The sequence below is a fragment of the Myxocyprinus asiaticus genome, chromosome 39, assembly GCF_019703515.2.
Source record: "Myxocyprinus asiaticus isolate MX2 ecotype Aquarium Trade chromosome 39, UBuf_Myxa_2, whole genome shotgun sequence".
Lineage (NCBI taxonomy): Eukaryota > Metazoa > Chordata > Actinopteri > Cypriniformes > Catostomidae > Myxocyprinus > Myxocyprinus asiaticus.
The window spans coordinates 25,609,563-25,634,020 of record NC_059382.1 but is presented as its reverse complement, the minus strand read 5'-3'; the positions used below and the strand labels follow the sequence as shown (position 1 = coordinate 25,634,020).

At 35.4% G+C, this 24,458-nt stretch overlaps 1 protein-coding gene across 1 annotated transcript in view; it reads left to right on the top strand.

The window, feature by feature from the left end:
• Positions 1 to 6,952, top strand: part of LOC127429555 (nectin-3-like protein) — a 70,542-nt gene extending 63,590 nt beyond the window's left edge. Inside the window, exon 6 of the mRNA XM_051678672.1 lies at positions 1,499 to 6,952. Within this exon, the coding sequence (XP_051534632.1) occupies positions 1,499 to 2,130 (632 nt within the window). The 3' untranslated portion in view covers positions 2,131 to 6,952. The remainder of the gene's footprint in view (positions 1 to 1,498) is intronic.
• Positions 6,953 to 24,458: the final 17,506 nt, after the last annotated feature.

Sequence of the window (24,458 nt, the reverse complement as noted above, 5' to 3'; positions counted from 1 at the left end):
CCAGAATGATCGGGGCCTGTCTCCCTCAGCAGATCTGCGAGCCGGGACTCTGTGAGCTCGCTCGATTTCCAGCTTGTGGCCTGTTATGTCGAGCAGACTCGGGAAGAGTTCGTCCAGGAATTTCACCGTATCTCTGCCTACTTCATGCTCAGGAATTCCAACAATTCATATGTTATTCCTTCGGCTTATATTTTCAAAATATTCAAGTTTTTCCAAAATGCGTTCCAAGTCTGTTTTGGACACGGGCGGATTAGCGGATAATTCCCTTTCCGACGACTCCAGGTAATCGGTTCGTTTCTCAACATCTGCGACTCTTGTGACCAACTCATAGAATTTTGTTTCCATCACCGTAATCGATCGACGTATAACAGTGAAATCCTCCAAGTCAGCAACAACCTTCGCCAGCATCACCGAGATGTTGGACAGTTGACGCTGAATATCTTCTCCCGACACGCCATCCAGGCCCATCAGAGGCCTCAGCTTGAACATGTAAGTGTCTTTTAATGTCTCCAGAGTCTGAGGATTTTGACTTCTTTGCCATGTTTACCTCAAAGTGCAAATATGTAACTGGGTGTATCGAATCTCATCGGATTATAACATGAAAATAATTTAAAAAGTAGCAAAGTGCGCAGAGCCAGTTGCTCACACGTCTGCTTCTCGCATGGTGTCACGTGTCCCCGACGTGACACATTGTTCTGTTAAATGTGTTTAAATTATATCTGTTAACACATTAACTTTGCCAGCTCCAAATAAGTAAAACTAAAATAAAAACTAAATATACTGAAAACTAAAATGAAATTAAAACAACATTGAAAAAAGAAAAAAAAGAAAAATTAACAGTAATAGAGTGAATACTAATAATAGCAAACCTGAATTTATAGGGCAAATAAATAAAAAAAATAGAAATAAAAAAACTAAATGCTGTGTTTGGATTTTTAGACTTCCATGGTAAACAAATTCTCAACATGCACGAGAGAAGAACAGAGAGTCAAAAGGATATGGTGAACAATGAAACAGGCTCCTGTTCTGAAGAGAAATTTAGAGTGACTTTTTTAAAAGCAAATGTTGTTTGCAGTATGCATCTCATTCAATGGATACACCAGTAGGTTCCACATTTATATCAGCTGAAGGAGCAATATTTTGAACGTCCCCTAAAGAGTACAACAGCACATCAGGATGCAAACAGCAAATCTCTTGAATGATTATTCTGTTAGATTTCATGGAAAATTTATATGGAAAAAAAAGGAAAAAAAAGAGAAATGCTCTCCACAGATTGTCTCTACAGAGGCCCAAAAAGTATCTGGACATTTAAGTCACACTTAAACATTTATGAACATTTTGCTTGAAAAGTGTACTTGTGTTATCTTCCTTTAAAATAGATTCCATTTGGTTTGATATTTTTTATTTAATGCAATGACATTCATACATTTTTAAGTGTCCAAATGCTTATATTTATATCTGTATTCTTTAATTTTCATGTTTGCCCTCTCCCTTTCAGAGCTGCCACCTACCACTGCAGTACCCACTACCACCATGAACTTTCTTCCTGACACCAGCATAACCATTTCGGCTCCTATCAAGCAACATGCTCACTTCACCTCCCCTACTCAGACTCCTTCACCTGATAGCAGCCTGGGAACCATTGTAGGTGGCGCTGTTGGTGGGATCCTTGTTCTTGTGTTGCTTATGGCATTGGCGGGAGTTTTCTACATGCGTCAAAGGAGAACATTTCGAGGTGACTACTACACCAAGCAATACGTGGGCCCCTCCGACATGCAGAAAGATTCGCAACTGGACGTAATTCAACCCCATGAGCTGCAGGATGTGTACAGAGACGACTCGGGCAATGGCAGCCAGGATTTGAAGCCCAAACCCGAAGGAGACATTATCTATCCCGATTATGACAATGACCATAAAGACATGGAGGGCTGGTGTGACAATCTTAGACTTCAGAGAGTAGGCACATATTATTCTGACCACCACAACCATCATAACGTAAACCCAAGTGGGCCTCCGCTACTCAATGGCTCCCCTTACCTGCAGGATGACTGCTATGAGAATGGCACAGACAGTGATTATGTGTCCCATGTGGATGGATCTGTGATTTCACGCAGGGAATGGTATGTTTGAAGAAAAAAAAGCAGGGGAACTTTACTGGACAACAATAATTTTAAAATCTATGGAGAAAGTATTATTTAACTCAGCAGAGGGTGAGAAAGTATACATTGTAAACAAAAATATGTATCCTTCTAGCTCAGTTTTCGATTTCATCCTCACGTTTTATACGTAGCGAACACCAGTAATTTACTGCAAATCTGATTGGGATGGGTTTTCGTTCAATGGACTGCTGTGAGACTCCAGGATGTAAAGGGAGAGGTTTACATGGTTTATGATCACAGGGTGGACTTACACAAAGAAAACAAGTCTGCTCAAATGAAGCTACAATTAAGTACATGACTGTTACAGTAGCTTTAAAACCAGGTGCAGCGTATTGTGGTTCCTTCCTCTCTTTTTTTTTTTTTGAGAGTTAAAAGATTTCTCCATTAATAGGAGCAGAGCAGAGTTTGAAAGTCTTATGTTTTGACTGCAGGGAATATTCTGTGTGTGTAACATATATATGTGCGTGTGAGAGAGAACACAGCAAAAATCATTTTCTTAAAAATACTTGTTTTCTGGTAAAAAATATCTAAACATTCTTAAAACAAGATAAATTAACTTGAGAAGCAAAATTGTTTAAGATGAGTTTCATTGGGAATTGTATGTGTGTGTGTGTATATATATATATATACTGTGTATATACACTACAAAAGTTTTGAAACACTTGACCAAAATGTTTCCCATGATCTTAAAAATCTTTTGATCTGAAGGCGTATGCTTAAATGTTTGAAATTAGTTTTGTAGACAAAAATATAATTGTGCCAGCATATTAATTTATTTCATTATAAAACTAAAATGTAATTAAAAAAAAAAAAGTTTTAGAAATTGATGACTTGGACCAAATAATAAAGAAAAGCAGCCAATAAGTGCCCAGCATATAGATGGGAACTCCTTCAATACTGTTTAAAAAGCATCCCAGGGTGATACCTCAAGAAGTTGGTTGAGAAAATGTCAAGAGTACATGTCTGCAAATTCTAAGATGCTAAAATATCACACAGTTTTGATTTATTTTGGATTGTGTTTAGTCACAACATAATTCCCATAGTTCCATTTATGTTATTCCATAGTTTTTATGACTTTACTATTATTCTAAAATGTGAAGAAAAAAATTATAATAAAGAATGAGTAAGTGTTTCAAAACTTTTGACCGGTAGTGTATGTGTGTGTGTGTGTATATATGTATATATATATATATATATATATATATATATATATATATATATATATATACTGTATGTATATGTTTTTTGTTTTGTTTTCATTCTAAATCTAAAACAAGAGAACTATTGCCAGTTGGGTGAGAAAAATTTTTCATCCTAGAAATATTCTCTGAAAACAAGTCTTATTATCATACACAATTTTGCCTCTCAATTAAAAACATCTTGTTTAGACATTTTTACTGGCAAATGAGGTAAAACAAATACTGCTTTAGAAAATAATTTTTTGCAAATGTGTTTTATTTTTTAACCCAGGTCTATATTTTGACATTTCAACACACGCCCTTCTTTCAGCATATGTCTTTTTCATAAATGAACAAGTTAGTGAGCAATCAGAGTAGGCCTGAAAGAACAGTTTCATGTGGCTGTGTTGAAGACCTGTCATAAGGGGAATATGGGGGTTGACGTTTACTTTGACAGATCAGAAGGACCACTGTCTGCCCCTGAGGTTTCACCGAAGCCTTGTGGCATTTGCCAATTTAGTGCACTCCTTTTAATTTCGTTTTGATTTCTTTTTTCTCTCCCTCTCTCCACCCTTGCTACTCATGCACTCCCATCCCTGTGCGAGACATCCAGATTTCCTAGAATAAACTGTCTGGCATGCAGTACATCTGCTGCATGTGCTTCCTTTAACATGCTGCACAAAGATCGAACTTTGTAATTAATATTTTCTGCCCTCCTGCAGATAGACCTCATTTCATTCGATCTTAGAGATGTGCTGAGCATCTGTTTGCAAGCACGCAAGGTTGTTTTTCTTTGTATGTCTCAACGGTCAGGCGCGCCTGTTGAAAAAGATATAGCAGTTGCAGTTACTGCAGTTGCAGTTTGATTCATTGTTCATAAATCCGCAGCACTGTTGCTACAGCTGTGTTCCTGTCTATATTAAGTTTTCAGGAAAATGTTTTTAACATATTGCTCTGTTTCTCTTCTTTAGATCGTATCACTAACAGTTATCATAAAGGTAGTCTTAACTCTTGTTAAAAAGGCCATATCTGTAGGACATGAGATAGAGTTTAATTTGAAATCCTAGCATCTACATTATCATTGCGTGTTTTTCTTATTTCATCCAGAATGCATTCATAAAAGACAAAAAAAAAAAAAAAAAAAAAAGTTTGATTTCAGACAATTCAGATTCTTTCATGCATATGTTATGAGTTGATACATTTTCAGAAACTGTCAAAAACTGAGTGAATGTTGAAACATTTTGGTTATAGTGTTAAAGACTACCCTACTTCCTTTTTTATATATACACTGGTGGCCAAAAGTTTGGAATAATGTACAGATTTTGCTGTTTCGGAAGGAAATTGGTACTTTAATTCACCAAAGTGGCATTCAACTGATCACAAAGTATAGTCAGGACATTACTGATGTAAAAAACAGCACCATCACTATTTGACAAAAGTCATTTTTGATCAAATCTAGACAGGCCCCATTTCCAGCAGCCATCACTCCAACACCTTATCCTTGAGTAATCATGCTAAATTGCTAATTTGGTACTAGAAAATCACTTGCCATTATATCAAACACCGTTGAAAGCTATTTGGTTCATTAAATGAAGCTTAACATTGTCTTTGTGTTTGTTTTTGAGTTGCCACAGTATGCAATAGACTGGCATGTCTTAAGGTCAATATTACATCAAAAATGGCAAAAAAGAAACAGCTTTCTCTAGAAACTCGTCAGTCAATCATTGTTTTGAGGAATGAAGGATATACAATGCTTGAAATTGCCAAAAAACTGAAGATTTCATACAAAGGTGTACACTACAGTCTTCAAAGACAAAGGACAACTGGCTCTAACAAGTACAGAAAGAGATGTGGAAGGCCCAGATGTACAACTAAAAAGAGGATAAGTACATCAGAGTCTCTAGTTTGAGAAATAGATGCCTCACATGTCCTCAGCTGACAGCTTCATTGAATTCTACCCGCTCAACACCAGTTTCATGTACAACAGTAAAGAGAAGACTCAGGGGTGCAGGCCTTATGGGAAGAATTGCAAAGAAAAAGCCACTTTTGAAACAGAAAACAAAAAGAAAGGGTTAGAGTGGGCAAAGAAACACAGACATTGGACAACAGTGAATTGGAAAAGAGTGTTATGGATTGTAACTCCATTGAGCTTTTGTGGGATCAGCAAGACTGTAAGGTGCGTGAGAAGTGCCCGACAAGACAGCCACATCTATGGCAAGTGCTACAGGAAGTGTGGAGTGAAATGTCACCTGAGTATCTGGACAAACTGACAGCTAGAATGCCAAGGATCTGCAAAGCTGTCATTGCTGCACATGGAGGATTTTTTGATGAGAACTCTTTGAAGAAGTTTAAGAAGTTTTTTTTATTGTAATAGTAATTTTTTAATGTTATTAATGTCCTGATTATACATTGTGATCAGTTGAATGCCACTTTGGTGAATAAAAGTACCAATTTCTTTCCATAAGATCAAAATCTGTACATTATTCCAAACTTTTGTCCACCAGTGTGTGTGTATATATATATATATATATATACATATATTTTTTTTTTGTATATATTCTGGTGGGAGATATTTGTCTATGGAATATACATATTTTTATATGAGGCCAGACAACATTGAGCAGAGAATGTTCACACTTTGTTCACATGTGCTTTTTCTTCTCATGTTTTTCTTTTGTATTTAGTTCTCAGGAGTTTGAAAGATTATTTTGTACATATTAGAAGTATTCGAATGATTTATGACTTATAAATGATTTTGAAAATGAGGGACAGACATTGCTTTGTTTTTAATGCCTTCTGTTTATGATAATATATAAAAAAATAAAATAAAAAAAAACATTCTTTAAACATGTTAACTTGCTTGTGATTTAGACCATGTGGCATAACACACTAATACAGTAACATCTTGTATACCACGTATTTGCAGTTTGACCCATCCTGGCCATTGTTTATATTTGAAAGCACTGAAATGAATATGCTCTTTGGAGTACTACTTTAAAATAAATAGCTCACCCAAAAATGTAAATATTCATTGTTTATCCTTTATGTCGTACCAAACACGATGGTGTCATTCCATATGACTTTTGCACTTTCTTCCAAGTGTTCTGAAGCCATACAATAGCTGTTTCACTTTTTAAGTTATTATTCGCTCTTAAAATTTGTGCTGCTGTTCAATTCAAAGCACTAAAATGCATTGCATTCCATTCGCTGGTAATGAGACATGCGAGAACCAATGATGTTCGATGTTAAACCTGGCACGACTAATCTTAAATTCTGCCTTTTCCTCACACAAAGCGATTGTATGGCTTTTAAAGACTTGTAATATAACACACAAGTTGTAGGTTCTGTTTTTATGTATTATAATGTTGCTTCTGGTAAACAGTGTTTTTGTTGTCCCATTTGGAGCTTTACAGATCCATTCACCTTCAGACCCATTTCCCTCTGGAAAAGAGCGGCCTAGACATTGTTCAAAACTTCTTTTTTTATATTCCACAGGAAAAAATATCAGAAGTCATACAGTTTGACACTCTCCTTGTGTTTTGTTTTAGTATCCAATTGTCATTGGTTTGTACCTTTTGAGTCAGCAGAATGTTATGTACCCCTAAAAGGATTAAAGATATTTGTGCTCAGGAATATCAACAAAGGAAAATCTTGATGGCTATTAACTGTGCATTTCTTTTTCTTCATTGCAAAGATATGTACAACTTAAAAGAGTTTATTCAGATAACCTAAAAATGTGCTTCATATGGTAACATCCAAATTAGCTAGTTTTCTTTTTTAAGTCAAATATACAGTTAAACCTGACGGAAATAACCTGACTGCACTAGTTTACACCAGTGAAAGTGATTTTTAAAGCTGAAGTGTGTAACTTGCGTCACCAAATAGAATTGCAAAAATAGTCACTGTTTTCAAACAGATTCTTGAAAACTCCCCCCATCTTCCATAGGTTGTACAAGCATATAGTCCCACCCCAAACTCACACCACAGGCTGAGCCATTTGTGCTGTATTGGGTTTGATGGGTCGCTCAAACAAACAGAAAAATGTTTTAATATCACCACAGAGCCACAGTGTTACACTTTTAAGTGAAATCATCTGAAAAACGTACAACACCTTTAAAGCTCAGATCAGATAGAATTAGATTTATAGTAAAAAAAAAAAAAAAAAAAAAAAAAAAGGATTAAATATTAATCTGTTTCTCACCCACACCTATCATATCATTTAAAAAACATGGTTTTAACCACTGGAATCTTATGTTCTGGTTACCATTCACATGCATTGTATGGACCTACAGAGCAGAGATATGTTTCTAAAAGTCGTCGTTTGTGTTTTACAGATGAAAGGAAGTCATACACATCTGGGATGGCATGAGGGTTAGTAAATGATGAGAGAATTTTCATTTTTGGGTGAACTAATACTTAAGGCAGCAACTACACATTTTCACTTTTTACAGTGTATCAAGTTTTTGTTCTGAAGACCATTCATGTAAGCTGACTAGATTCAAAAACTGAACTTTACCATAAAATAGGACCCATTTGTCACGTCTCCAAATTCCCCATGTATAAGCACTCCTCACACCTGCGATTATTGGCTACTGACCCGGCGCATCACCCTCCATTAGTTCTAACTCAGCACCCTTTCCATCACTGCGAGGGAAAATAGATTTTTGGCAATGGGAGGTCATCGATCACATCAGCACAGCCCTGATACATCATGCTGTCTATTCTTCTGTGTATTGACCATCCACACAAAAAACAGACACAATACACACACACCAAGTCAGCTATGGATCCACCCAACTAATACAGTCTTGAGTAATTCTCTCTGCTGATGAGTGATCTTGCAATATGATCCTAGTAAATTGAAACCCCCTCTGGATATTGTGAACGAGAAACTTCAGTCGTGTTCCATTTGACATTTGACAGTGTTTTAAAGGAGATTGCAGAAAACACATCCTTGAACAACATCTCTGATAACCTTAGTGGTAACACTTTAAAATAAGGCTAGGCTACATAAATGTGATCTACTAAATGTATTATCTAAATAAATATGATCTATTTTTATATACATATTAACTACTAACTAATATCTGAACTTTTACTTACAACAGGAACTAATGATGAATGAAGGCATGCACTAATCAAGAACTAATGATTTGCTAACCTTCAGGAGCTACAACAGGAGTCATACAGAGTCATATATAGTGAATAACAACCACCATAATGAGATAGATTGCCCAAAAATGTGAATTTGATTATTATTTAGGCTACTCACTATCATGCCGTTCCAACCCTGTAGGACTTTCTTTCTTCTGTTTTTTTTTTTTATTTTTTTTTAAGGAATCAAATTATTCTTATAATTTACATTTATATATATTTTTTAAGAATCAGTTTTCTGTTTTGTTAAGAACATCATTGGATGGAGCTTGATTATCGTACCTCATCATCATTTACATGGACAGTCCAGCAAAATAATTCATTAACATTGTGTCTTTCAGACCCCAAAACGAACTTTAATTTTAAAAGAAGGGAAAATAAGAGAATCATTTAGAAATTACTATTATTATCATTTTGTGTGTTTACAGCACTGGGGTCTCTGGGAGCCCAAACCTAAAAACAGTAAAGTCAGTCTCAACAGAACATGAGAATGGATATTTAAGGATACTTTCACATTAAATTCATTCTTGAAGTTAATCAGCAACTTTCCAGTTTTTGTCCAAGGAAAGCTACAGGAGACAACCAGACTCTCAGTTATCCTTCATGTCCTATCCGCTGTCATGCTTTCAACACTTAAGTGGCTTTAGTGTCTTCTCTACAGCAGGACAGCTTTTGTGCTGTCTTGTTGTCTCACCGCAGTGGCCCCAATCCCATCCATCACTGCTTTCAGCAGCAGTTTCGTCCAGTTTGTGTATAAATATCTCTGCTGGTGGGCTTGTGTTACCTTCTCATTGCTTTTCTAATCTATCTTGCAAAAGCTTCACCTCCTATTCCCTTTTCAACTCTATATATCTTTAAGTAAATTAATTATATTCTATTCTATCATTCTTACTCTTTTCCTTATGATACCTCATCTGTGTATAGGTCCAAAGGTCTGAGACAACTAGTTTTATTACATGGCAAATTTAATATACATTTTGTCATTACAAATAATATTATCAGCAAAATTCATCATTCCTTTAAAATGAGTTGAATAGGCCATCAGAGTGACATTTAAAATACAGACCAAGAGCAACGTTTTGGTGGTGCAGGCAAAAAGTCACTATAAGGACGTATCGTTTTGAGAATGTGTTCTTAAAACAATTTGAGTCACAAGTTGAATTGAAAAATTAACATGAATTTTAGAATTTCTCATGCCCTCTTTCGCTTTAATGATAGCATGCACTCAAACAGGCATGGACTCCTGATGTTCCCAGCATGATTTGAGAATGATTCAAAGAGCATCTTGTCTGCTTCAGTGGAATAAAGGAAATCTGACCTTTTGTACAAAGGAATGAGCATGGTCAATGTCACAAATTTTCTTGCATTTGATTGGCGGTATAGTGCAGAATCTTGAAAAGTTCTTGATTCATTTACATGCATACACACACTGGCCCAAAAACAACAAAGCTGTTGTTTAGATTTTGAATACATTTTACACTGAAGTGAGCAAAGTATTTTTCAGTGATTGAATGCTCATGCTCTGTACAAAAACACGTTAAATAGAAAATAAATAGAAAATGTTGACGCAACATAGACCTACGTGGACTGCAATAATTGACACTTCTCATGATTAATTGTGGCAGCTGTAATTGTATATCAATTATTTATTTGATTAATCGTGCAGCCCTTTTTAAGTTAGATTTTAAATCCCAGATTTTCATTGTGAACTCAGGCTTTTGGACCCCACTGTATATGTTCTCAAAAGATGAGTTACCCCATTTAATACCATGATGCTTTGCACCATGCACTCCTGTAACTACACAAGTGTTGTTCAAATTTCCTCAGGTCAGAAATGAGAACTCCTGCTGGGTTATAGTGCAGGCCTTCGTCATTCTCTTGTTCTTCCTAGAAAAAAAAGAGAGATCACACCATTGTTGGCTAATGAACACAACCCAAGCATCGGGAGTTCACATCAAAGGCCATGACTAACACAGCAGAACAAACAAATTGTTTGAGCTCATGGATTTGGAAATAATGAAATGCTTCAGAGGGTGAGATGGTGCATAGTAGTTCAAACACGAAGTGATGTCCTGTGAAGAAATGCCTTTTCTTGTTTTGTGACTTTTGCTGGAAAGTTCAACCAGATAACAATTTCATTGGGTGACAAAGTTGTTAGACTTGAGTTACACTCTAGTGCTGTCTTGAAGAGGTGTTCTCTCACCAGTTTTGGGTCAATGCTTCATGTCTATGAGACTTTGGAGGGAACTGGGAGAATGTGGGGGTTTGAAGAGGTTCCTCTTACATCAGCAGAAATATGCTGTCTCCATAGAAACTTGGCTTGCTGCACTCTTTAAAGGGGGGCAAGTCATTGATGAGGACAGGCCTGGGTGCTCAATTGCTCTCCCTAAATGACTCCCACAATTGTTTGTTACTTAGAGTTTCTTTATACTGATGGAGAACTGCGGTTCACTGCCTGCTCATGCATATAAGTAAAATATATTTGCAATAAAATAAATAAATAATAAAAAAAAACTGGCTGCTGTGGTGGCCAGAACCTTACATTGAAAAATGTAATCACAATGTTTCAGGCATTACAGGATGTAATTTTGTGGACTGAAGAATGCATAATTGAATTGTTAATTGATATAATGTTAATACACCAACAAGTACAGTAGGTTATATATAAATATATTAAATATATATTAAATATATATAAATATATTTAAATATATATAAATATATTTATATAAATATATAAAAATAATAATACCATTAATTTTCACTAAAATAGCCAAATAAGGTAATTCTAACATATTCACGTGACAATTCTTAATAATTTGCACGAGATGGTGAAATTTAAGATATCGTTCGACTTGGCTCGTGCGAAAAGGCACGAAATTTTAGCTAGCCTACTAACCAACAATTTATTTAGGTTTAGGTTTTGGGTAAGATGTTAGACTTTATGGTTAATTTAGGTTTGGGTTAGGGGTTAAAACTAGGAAAAATCATAATAATGTTGTTTGTTGGTTCATTTATTTTTCTCTATGAGAGTAAAAGTTGTTCATTTTAGAAGTTCAGTTTTAATTTTTCAATTTTTTATTTCAATTTCATTTCAGCTTTATTGGCATGACAGTTTTATAACAGTATCGCCAAAGCATTACAAAGTTGTTTCTATATAGATTTTAAATAAATAAATAAATATAAAAATAATAATAAAAAGATGCAATAATACAATTAGTAAATACATTTTTTTTTTTTTAAGTAATAGTAAAAAAAGAAAAGAAAGAAAGAACAAGCTATACTATAGTGCAAGCCAACGTATACGATTTCTTGCGATTTTACCATCTCGTACTATTATTCCTTGAGACCTGGTTGGGTAATTCAAACTTTATCTTCTAAAAACATCATTTTTGTCAATGTTTGATGGTAAAGTGTATATTTTGTCTTGATAAAAAATTATATGCTTTTCCCACTGTATTTGGTAAGGTGACAAACCAATTAAAAAGTTTCTACTGCAGCATTATTGTTAATATTTCTTTTTTGTGAAAATTACAATAATTGTAACTCTGACATGTTGTTAAGAATGAACCTAAACGTTTGCACGTACATTCAAATGAGACATGACATGTTAGAATGAACCAGTGGACACTAATTGTTTTCACTAATTACCATTTTATAAACAGAAACTCTCAAAACTCTGAAGCAACAAAGAAACAAAAGCCTGTTTGTGTTTTAACTCTACTGGAAATGAGAATAAAGACAATGAAAGAGTCATGTTTCATCATTGCACTGAATACTGAAGGCTTTTTAGAGTTCATTCTGTAGGGTAAAATACTGTATATTTTGAAGATTAATAGTTCAGTATCATCCATTCAAACCATATTGGGATCTGTTGAGAACCAAACCTAAAAAAATACAGTTCTGTAGTTTGTGGTTTTGGCAATGAGAATGTGTGATTTACAGCTTCTCTCATGACCTGGGCTTTAATTGGGATCGTGGCATGTAAGCCCTGTGAACATTTTGGGTGGGCAATGATTTTGCTGAAAACTGACAGTGAAAATGCCCCACAGTGTTTCCAGTGCTAAAGCAGATATAATCCTACATGAATTTAAATCATTTTGCAACAATATATAAACCCTAATTCCTGAGAGAGATCAATGAAGTTCATGGGAGGGATTGGTTTGGCCGTCTATAATGTTGTTTTCTTTCAAACAGAAATTGGATGAATGTGTGAGATACTACGGACACAACCATCTGTTGCTCTTGTTACATTTCTTTTGCCAGTAAAGCATTTCAAAGTTTCCTTTAGAAGAATGCATTTGTGTCGCCAAGCCATTTTGATGTGTTTTTCCCACCAGTTTTGCTGCAGACACTGAATGGCAGGTGGACAAAAGCAGGTGAGAACCACAAGACAAGACATACTGAGAAGGATTTCACAATACACACATCTTAGAATGAGTATTATGCAAGGCTGAAGGATATAGTGGATAATTAAAAAAGAGTACAAAAACAGAGTGTGGATGGTTTCTTAACTATAGTTTGGTTACAAATTTGTGCCCAGAAGTTAGCTAAATCTAATAAAACCACCCTTTTGCATCATCCCCATTTGGAAAAACAATGTTTTTTTTTTTTTTAAAATACTAACAATGCAAAAAGTTTTATTTTAGATGCTGGGGTATGGTTAGTGTGTCTAACCAATGGATATCTATGGTATGTCCTCATATGTCCTTACTGTAACAGTCCCATTGAATGATTTATATTGAGAAAGACTTGATCATAATTTTTCAGTTTAGTAAAGGAAGTCAGAATGTTACAATGTTCTCTGTTAAAGGGGAAAAAAATGTAACACAAAAATAAATTACATGAACTCAATGTATTTCACATAAGAGCACACATCAATGTGTGCAAATTGCTTTTATTCTTATTAATTCATTTTGCCTTTTTATGACGTTTTTTCCTTTCAGCTGTTAGGAATAATGTGTTTAAAGCAAAACTCTAACTACTACTTATATTATAATTCTTTGAAATTAGTTAAAACCTTGTTAAGTCAAGAACAGTCTAGATAATTTAAATAATTTATACTCATTACACATTTTAAAAATGTATGTTACCATTTTTATTTCATAACCACTGTTTCAATTGCTCCTGACCACTCAGCAAATATAAAATCTTGTATGGTAGCTGCCAGCTACAGTGTAAAAATCTGTCATTCTTGTTTTAACTTTTAACTCGTTACCAAAAATCTAGAGATAAAATGGCTATAGTTGATATTCAAAAGCAAAAAATTAGACAGCAAAGGGAAAGTACAGCACAAAAAAATCTCAAATTATTTTTTAGCTAGTTTGATTTAAAAAATGTAGTGCATTAAAATTTCCTCCAGTCTCCCTTACTGCAAGTAATGTGTGTATATAATATACTGTACATAAATACACTCGTGACTACTTTATTCATTAGGTACATCTACTTAATTCATGCGATTATCTAATCAGCCAATCATGTGACAGCAGTGTAATGTATAACATCATGCATTATGGGTTAGGAGCTTCAGTTAATGTTCACATCAACCATCAGAATGGGGAAATAAATGTGATCTCAGTGATTTTGACCGTGGCTTGTCAGAGAGTTGGCCTAATGTGGCTGATCCTAGGGTACTGGAACTCACAGAGAGAACATACCAACTCCCCATGTTATCATGTCTGAGCAAGTCAGAGCCATTTCTGAGCATATGGGGCCCCTAAGCAAAATCCCATTTGGAGGCCTCCCCACACAACCCCCAACCCCCCGAACCCCGTTCCCGACTTGTTGGTGCACTTCATGATAACGAAAAACCCTTTGAGTGAGCGCGTGCCTACAGCAACAACTCTCTCCTTGCAGTTACATTCTCCCTTCCCTCTCAGGTCACAAGGGGGCCCCCTATAACTGTATAATTGAACCACAACAGCTGCCTTACACACAGCTTTTAATATACAGGTATACATATATAAATAAAAAATACATTAATTTTTTTTTTAAAAAAAACCTTGCTTTGCGGGGCCCCCTGTTGGCTCAGGGTGTGGGAGAATTTTTCACAAGTGCCTAAAATTTTTGCACAGTACTATATACAGCATATAGACTGTATATATTTCATGCTTTAAGCAGCTGTTCAAAAACTTGCTGCAGTAATTTACTTTGGTTAATTGGTCTTCATCTGTGATGCTTTTAATGAAAGACAAGCCCGGTTATTAAGGCATTCTTAGTTTCAGCATCATATTGGTTCACCACAAAATACAATTCTACAATGGTAGGGAGAATGAGGTTAAACAGTCTAATAAATCGCTTATGATAGAATGTGAGGGGGAAAGTGAGCCTTTAAAAGCCATTAAAGGCAAGCAGCTTAAAGCCCTAATTACAGGGACTTAGCAATGGGCTGTGCTGCACTCATGCTGTGATGGTCAGAAGTTAGGCTCTGTTTTGGCCTGCTGTGAAAGAGGAAGCCAAATAGACTCTCCCTGTCAAAGCAATGAAGAGTCTACAATGCAACACATAGCTAAGATTTTCAATCACATTGCCAAGAAGCCTAATGAGGAGATCCAAGGAAAAATGGTAAGAATGCAAATTCAGACTGTAGCATTTAATAGTATTCAGCTTAACTGTGATTACTCCCCAAAAAGCCATTTAAACATACAATAAATTAGTCTAAATCGCCCATGAATGCTCTATTATGTGCCTGCGCTAACTAAAATTGCACAGGAGTAAAGATGAACTGCTACAAGTTGAAAAAGCAACTAAAAGGAAACAATCAAGTAACACTTCTTAACCTTTGCCTTTTCTCTTCTTTACAAAGTAATTTCTCTTCTGGGCCCCTGTTGAAGTTTCCTAATCAATACCACATTGAGAGGAAAATAATGTCATACTCTTTACATAATGTGATCAGCTTGCCAAAATGTTTTAGCCAGTGAATTTTGCTTTGAATTAACAAAAAGTTATTTGGATTCTGCATAAAACATAGCCCCATAAATCAAAAATAAAATATATATAAAGGAGTGTGTCTTATTTAAGCATATCATTGTTTGAAAAAGGATAGAGGGGCCAAACTCAACACTTTATGTCAAATGCAGACACAATTTAATCTTGCTGTCATAATTGCTTAGGTTTTAATTTGTCCAGTGGCCAGTGTGGTACTGTTTTTGATGTTAAAGGAATAGTTTACCCAAAAATAAAAATTCTACCATCGTTTACTTATCCTCATGTCGTTCCAAACCACAAATGGAAATATTTTGAATAATGTAGTAGTTGCTCTTTTCCATGAAACTACAATGAAAGGTGGTTTTAAAAGGCTTTAAAAAGGACACAAACACACCATAAATAGGTATTGTAGAAGTAGTTAATACATAATTTGTACTATATTCCAAATCTTCTGAAGCCATATGATTGCTTTGTGTGAAAAAATGACAAAAAATGTTATTCACTGATAATCTTCCCCACAAATGACCTCCAAACTCAAGAACTGCTGTAACTGGACCAAAGAGTCAGTGAGTTTAATATGCCCGAACATTTCATGAAAGAATCATTCAAACCGTTTTTGTGAACCGGATTCATTGAAAAGCTCCCACTCAAAAGAACGATTCTTTCACAAATTAACACACAGTCTTATTTTGGGGTGAACTAATCCTTTACATTTTGTTCTTCATATGTAGAATCCTTCTATATAAGATGGTCTAAAATAATAATTGAGTCCTCCATGTAAACAAATGAAAATTTTAAAATTACCAAGTAATTAAATAAACTGTGAGACAGAAAGAAGACCTTAGTTATACTTGTAACCCCACTGACTGTAAATCATAACGTAATATAGTGCTTTCAATTAGTTGTGTCTCACTAGTGGCACCTCTGATGTCAGGGTAACAAAAGGCTTTCTGACAGCTCTGTGCATTCTCCTCCAGTCATGTTATTAAATTCACCACTGGCAGCGCTACCTGGAGGGTTTGTGCATTTATGTCACTCCATCTTTGGGTCTCTGCAAGCCGTGACAATGCAATTTCATTTCTCTCTGCTTGTATAATGCCAGAATGCAATAAAACTGTCTGGCCCCCATGTCTGGCTCCAGTCAGACTGTTTTTGCCGACCCAAAATTCTAGCCCTGAAAACTATTAGTAGTGAAATGTCAGACACTAAAGTGTAGAATAATAGAGTCTTGTTCCTAAAGGTTTAGTTGTTGGACACCATAAAGCAGTTGTTGGACAAGTGTGAGTCACTAACTGTGCAGGAGGTAAACCTCACACGTTTTAATGACCGAAAAAACCTATGCTGGTCTATTGGTGAAATCTGTGTATTTGTATTGGCATTCACAGCACTGGTTTTAGAGGCTGAATGTGTAGTATGAGTATTAAATGTCTCTTATCTGTGAAAAATTTATAGTCATTTTGGTTTCCCACTTTTGGACGAAGATACTGATATTTAAGAGAATAGAGGTAGTTTCCAATGTGGCAGGTTTTCATTTTGGTGGGGTTTTGTGAAGCATGATTTGTTGGAAGTCACAGTTACAACATGTCTAATATATAAACTACAGTTTTAACACTTCAGTGTGTTTTCCATTGCTAGACAGAGCTACAAAGTGTAACTCAAAAGCCTCTCTTTACTGTTCTTTACAGTTTAATCTTATAGATACATCACAAGCCTCTTATAGAAACACATATTTTGTTTTCTTCAGGGATGATTAAAAAAGCAATTTGTTTATTTATTTATTTTGTCAGATTACCCTTGGAGACAGTAATATATTTACTGGGCATATCAACTCACTATTTTATTTTTATTATTATTATTAAAAATAATACTAATAATAAAGTATTATTTATTCTGTTTTTTAGAATAAATTATTTACTAATTAATATTAAATTATTACATTTATTACATTTATTTACTAAAAAACACCAGAATCTGGTCTATTTAATATGCATTTATAAATTCAGCTATTATTACTATTATCATTATTACTTTTTTAATTCTACGTTTTAAAGTAGCCTACTGAGTGCTTACAATGACAGTCTCAAGGCTATGTGTCTTGAGCTGAAACTACTTCACAATTTGTGTTAATAGCACATGACTAATTACTTGTAATTAACTTTGGTCTATTAAGGAAATCGATCCTGCCATCACTAATGATTTACTACAGCTGTTGTTTGTAAACATCAACTCAGAGGGCTGCAAGGACACTGCGTGAATTTGACAGATATTCCTGGCTACAGTCAGCACATGCAAACAGAGAGTGAATTAAATCTTGAAATATCACATTAAATGTTGAGCTCCAATTATATGGGTTTGAATGCTTTTGTACTCTGGCAGGAAACACTACAACAAAAGTGTGGATACTTTAATCATCAGTCTGCTCTTTCTATATGAGTATTTGACTTGTGGTAATATCAGTGAGTCTCAGCCATTCAGCTATTTGACACTATCAAAAGCCAGAATGTGAAATGTAGAATATAAATTCTGCATTTAAAACATTTATGCATTCACCTTGAAGACACCGGACATAAAGGCTGACTGTAAAGTCATTAGAGCCAGATCAATAATGCAAATGATCAGACAGTTGCAGCAGAAATGTGAAAGACCATTTTAGATGAGCACCACTTTGAATCTATTAGATCAGCACAGAGACAGCTCACTTGGGGTTTCCGGATTTTACAGAGGTTTTTGAAGAGATTTGATTTTGCATCTTTTGTTTGCATTTACTTGTTTACTTTTTAATTTGAGGGAATAAGATGGGAAGAATTATTGCGCTTTCTGATTCCAACCACACTGCTAATGTACGAGCTTCATACTGTTACCCCCGCCAAGGTAAAGGCTGCTAAATATAAATGTAAAATGTAAATACTGTACCTCTCTTTTCTAAAATGAAAGTTAAAGTGTGTAATTTCCACACCATCAGTGTCACCAAATGGAATTACAAAATTGTTTTCAAAAAGGTTTCCCTGAGTACTCTATCTTCCATTGGTCAAAAAACAGTCCCACCCCAAACTCATGCCATTTGTTGAGCCAATTGCTGTGTCGGGCTGGTCAGGATGCTCTAACAAAACAGAGCAATGCTTTGATTATGCCACGGTGCCTACAAATAGCTTATAGTTTATAGTTTTTTCATGCTGGGAAGGGAGAACATATTTTAATTTAAATTTTATGCAGTTTTTGGAAATATTTCTAGTCAGTTTGAATTCCCTCCTTTAGATGGCAGTCATGGGTCATGTGTAGCACTTTGAATGACTAATGATTTCTTTTAAAGTTGGTTTCTTGAGAAAATTTTCTCTGTTTTCTACACATTTCTGTCTGAAATGACACTGGTTAGATTAAGTGCTCATATTAAACGTTGCATTTTGGAAATGATAAAACCCATGAAAACCACTGAAAACAATAAAACCCATAAAGTCTTAAAGGTCTCATTAAAATACATGCTATATGGTTGGCTGCTCAGGTAGAGTGCTGACTATTTGAAGTGCATTCCCCAGGGCATAAAGAGATAGCTGGCACTTACACAGTTAAGTGAGCATTTATGTATGATTCAGCTTTGAGAAATATATTGATTATTCCCTTCCAATGTCCTGCCCCTACATAAAGCATTTTATGGTCTCATTCATAATTGTGTGCAAATTTTCTGTTGTGTCAGCTCAAAGAAATAACAAGAAAAGGCTTGCATGAAAGGAGATGCAACTGCAATTACTTGCCACCTAATTAATAGCAACCTGCTTGGCAGAAAATCTTCATAAGCTCATTTACTTAGACTTGCAATAGTAGGCCATGTCCATTCGAATAGTTTTCGTTTGAAAATGCGTTCATTTCGCTACATTTACGCCTTTCATCCACACAAGAGAGGTGTTTTCCTGCACCAAAAACAGAGCACTTTGAAAATGCTCAACATAGACGGATACTTTGGAAAAAATGACGTTAGAGAATTTGGAAAAAATGACGTTAGGGAATTTGGAAAAAATGACGTTAGAGAATTTGGAAAAAATGACGTTAGGGAATTTGGAAAAAAGGAGGTTAAAACTTGAAGCCTAGCTTTAAACTCCACTGGCCACATAAACAAAGCGCATATATGATATATAAGTATCATATGCATGGTCCCTAAATTTTTAACAGAAACTTCTTCTTTATATAAGCCAAAGCTATTAATGACATAATGTTTTATTATTAAAGCCAGCATCAAGAGCACTCTCAACCCATTTTACTTCCATAATGTGACATATTTCCGAGTGAAACAGGATGTTCAATGAAATAAGAATGTAAGGTGGGATGTGATTTAGCTATCAGGAATTGATTGGATTGTGAAAAGTGGGTGTTCCCTACCCGATCTGTATCGCTGCGTCTGAATATCCATACTTTCCTACTTGGGATGTGCTGTTTCATAATAAGAAAATTTCTAAATAATCATAAAGACAGTAGTCTACCCATCAAAAACACACATCGTGGCATCCCTATTAGGAAATTCTGTTTTCACCTAAAGTCTATTGTTTTAGAGAGATGAAGGCTATTCCGCATTACTGTACTGAAAAAAGAATCGCTAACCAGGATAGAAAGGGAAGTGGATGTCAAGATGCACAACAAAAATACAAGTAAATCACAGTCTCTAGTTTGAGAAACAGACTCCTCACAGGTCCTAAACTAGCAGCTTCTAAATACCAAAGACCTGCATTGCTGCAAGAGGATTCTTGGACAAACAGAACATTTTAAGAATACAACATTTATTTAAATAGAAATAGCCATTTGTAACATTCTACATGTCTCTAAATTGTCTCTAAACTACATAATGTGCATTATGACTGAAACACATTCCTATTTCAGGTTTATTCTCATTCATGTATGTCCAAGTATTTTGGCTATTAAGTTAAGATACTGTACAAAACAAATATAATGCAATATCATAGAGGAGGAAATGTATCCTCTATGATATTGCAGAAATTATCCAGATATGGAATGAGATAATCAAGCAAAGCGTTATCAACTCCTTCATGCCAACTGAATAAAATAAGGCAAAAATTTCACACAGTGTTTGGTGAGAGATATAATTGATTCAAACAGTAAAAGTGGTTGTTCTGGATATGTTTTATTGTATTACAGTTGTAATAATAAAGTATTAATTAACATTATGGTTATTTAACATATTGAGATATTATTATTATTAAGTAAATTGTAGCATTTGGTTACATTATGTTTTGTGATTTTTCATACTTTCTTTATATAACATACATCCCTTGCACACTTTTGGCCTCTAGCGGGTGAGGCTTTTCAGACAGATAAACAGCAGCACAGGGCAGGGAAGTACAGTACAGCACAGTGAGCGAGAGTGTTACCCACTAGGACAGTTTATTTTGAACAAGAGGGGTGAACTGTTACGGAATTTAATGTGGGAGTACAATACTGAACTGATAAGGATTGATAGAAGCGGAGAGCCCGTCTGTGCACGCAATGATGCGGGAAAAAAATTATGTTCAGTGAAAAGTCAAAAGAAGATTGCAATGTATGTAACTGTAACTATATCAGATATTATTAATAAAACATGGGAACTCGTTACGTGGGCATTTTTTGCCTCCATATTTTGAATTTCAGGGGTATTTTTGTTCATTTTGGTCTCAGCGCTGTGTGTTACAGGGAAAACATCCTCCTCCCTCATGTGGTACCCTTCCTGCAGGCTCATCCTGACATAACCCTCCAGCATGACAATGCCACCAGCCATACTGCTCATTCTGTGTGTGATTTCCTGCAAGACAGGAATGTCTTTGTATCGGAGGGTGAAGGCTAGGGCCATACCCCCCAGAAATGTCCGGGAACTTGCAAGTGCCTTGGTGGAAGAGTGGGGTAACATCTCACAGCAAGAACGGGCAAATCTGGTGCAGTCCATGAGGAGGAGATGCACTGCAGTACTTAATGCAGCTGGTGGCCACACCAGATACTGACTGTTACCCCCCCCCCCCCCCTTTGTTCAGGGACGCATTATTCCATTTCTGTTAGTCAAATGTCTGTGAAACTTGTTCAGTTTATGTCTTAGTTGTTGAATCTTTTTATGTTCATACAAATATTTACACATGTTAAGTTTGCTGAAAATTAAAGCAGTTGAAATTGAGAGGATGTTTCTTTTTTTGCTGAGTTTAGTAGCAAGTAAACAAGATATCTCCACATATATGTGTTAATGTTTGACACTTAAAACATTGCCTACCTTAGAAACTAGTGAAGTTTGATCAGTGGTTAAACATATTCCCTCATACCTGAATGAATGGCTACTTTCCAGAATAAAATGAAATATGCAGAAAATCAAAGTATTACAGTTCTTGTATAGTGACAGGGCAGAAAGTCTTGAAGAAGCTAGAGAAGAGAGAACACCGGCGGCAGTTTATGCAAGCTGCTGTGCTCATGATGCTGTGCCCTGCGGGCTTCCGTTGTGTCACGCACAGCGCGTTTTAGCTTGTAAACAGATTTAGCGCTTATAACTTTCTTCTTCCCAAAAATTAAGAAATATTATGTTTTTTGTTTTTTTTACTTTGTAATTGTGGTGAAAAATAACTGTAGCGAAGTTGAATATTTCATTTTTAATCAACTCAATAAAAGTGAAAGTACTATTATTTATTGATACTTAAAAAAAGTAGAAACATTTGAAAAAAGCAAGTTGTTCCTTGTGCTTAAATGGTGCTTGTTTAACAAATCCAAAGTAGATTATTTTCACGGTTGTTGTTATTACATCATATATTCTGGTTATGGCCTAACAGGACAATGCACATGTTCCCGGATGAAGTATTTCAGGAGTCTGTTCACTCTACTCACCTGCATACCTAAAGAACGTATGGTTTTACTGGCCGAGAAGTGTGTACTTTATCAATAACGGTACATACTCAGACAGAATGCGAATTCAGACGCAGCTAATGTGATTTTGTGAGTTGGAGAACTACTCCTCTCATGAAACACCGTCAGCACCAACTTTTGCGGAGGCTTTTTGACATGGAGGCTGAAAGTCGAGTTAACCATCAAGAGCATCTTGACAGATCCCAATGGTAGCGCTTCTTATTTGTTCATCATTATTTGCTATTAATGCTGTAACGTTTATTACATTAACATTAATCATTAACTATTTCCTGTTAATATCAATTAATTAACTATTGGCAAGATTTTAGAAAGCTTGCATTTCCTACAAAAGTATACTTGAACAATGCCTAATATTTATGTAGGCATTGAATGACATCAGTCGAAAAGGAGAGTTGTTTCAAAGAAGAAGAAAGAAAAAAAAACATTTCAGAGAATTGTTGAATTTAAAATTTAAAAAATGTCCCAGTCCCACACAAATCTGAGATTCATAATTTCTCAAAAGCTTTACCGAGATGGGGGTGTTTTGCTGATCTCATTCTTTGGCTGAGGAAATGGTATACTCCCCAGTGTTAGGACATCAGTGCTTCTTGGCATAATAAAGCTTTGTAGTTTGCTTTTTAGGGCCCATGGTGCCAGGCATGGTGTGCAAAAGCTTGGCTCAACTTTTCCTCACAGGAGCAGCGAGTGGACACCACATAATCTGCCATCTGTTATCAATGGCAAAAGGTCCATCAGTACTAGATGTTTCTATGTATAGAAGTTTTTGTTGGTGTAACCTAATGTAATCATTATTATTCACTGACCAAATTTTGTTTTTTTACTTGAATAAAGCCAGTTAATTAAGATGCTACCACACAAAGCACATTTTTTAGGTTAACATTTTTTTCACTGTAGTTGACGCATACTGTAACTTGTCATAATATGTCCAATTTTTAAAATCAACATCAAGATTTTAGATTAAAATTTATATGGATGTATAAGGAAATGTGTTTATCTTAGGTCCTGTGACTGGTTACTACAATTTCTAATCACCTTTTTGTCTTCACTATTCATTTTAAATGATCCTGTTTGACATATGTTTTTAAAAGTTCAAATATTCCATATAAGGTTCCAAAGCAGCTTGCATCTTAATCATTAAAAAACAAAAACAAAATTCTGTTTAAGATAGTTTTCATTTTAGATATGTCACACCGCATTGTCAACTTTCCAAAAACATTTTCACTTGATCAAAGTTTATTACACAGAAACACAACATAGTGTTCCTGTGTTATATAAGAACTACACAGGCATTATAAGTAGACTTTGTGGGGCCTGGGTTGCTCAACGAGTATTGATGCTGACAACCACACATGGAGTCGTGAGAATCCAGGGTGTGCTGAGTGACTCCAGCTAGGTCTCCTAAGCAACAAAATTGGCCTGGTTGCTAGGGAGGGTAGAGTCACATGGGGTAACCTCCTCGTGGTCATGCTTAAGTGGTTCTCGCTCTCAATGGGGTGCATGGTAAGTTGTGCGTGGATCGCAGAGAATAGCATGAGCCTCCACATGCTGTGAGTGTCCACGGTGTCATGTAGAGTGAGCCAGTAACCGCACCACCATGAGGGAATTGGGCATGCCAAATCAGGGGGAAAAAAATGCAATAAAATGTAAAAAATATTTAAACAAAAATTAAAAAATAAGTAGACTTTGTATAAATAAACAATTAATGCCCACAATACAATTTGTAAATGAAATTTTCTGGGAAGTAATGTGTTAGTGATATGGAGCTAATGAATATATTTTCTAGCTTTTGCAATTGTATGACTGTCTCTAATGACATTTCAGACATTACTTTGAAAGTAATAAAGGCACTAAGAAGGGAAATTGTGATTAATACAGAGGACCTATTTTGCACGAGCTCCACTGACTGCCTTTAAAGGAGATCTGAACACTGATTGACAAGAACCCTGTGCGGAGGTTGATGCTTGGCTCATGGTCTTCCTGTTTACCTTGACAACTGTCATTCTGTGGTATAAATCTGTGTGAACATGTGTCTTGATGTGTCTAAATGTCTTTATGCTTTCATTTGAGACTTTACTATCACAGTTCATCATTTTTAAACAAAATCCTGGATATAATTCAGAAATTGTTCTCACACATTTTTGAAAGCAACATATACTGTATG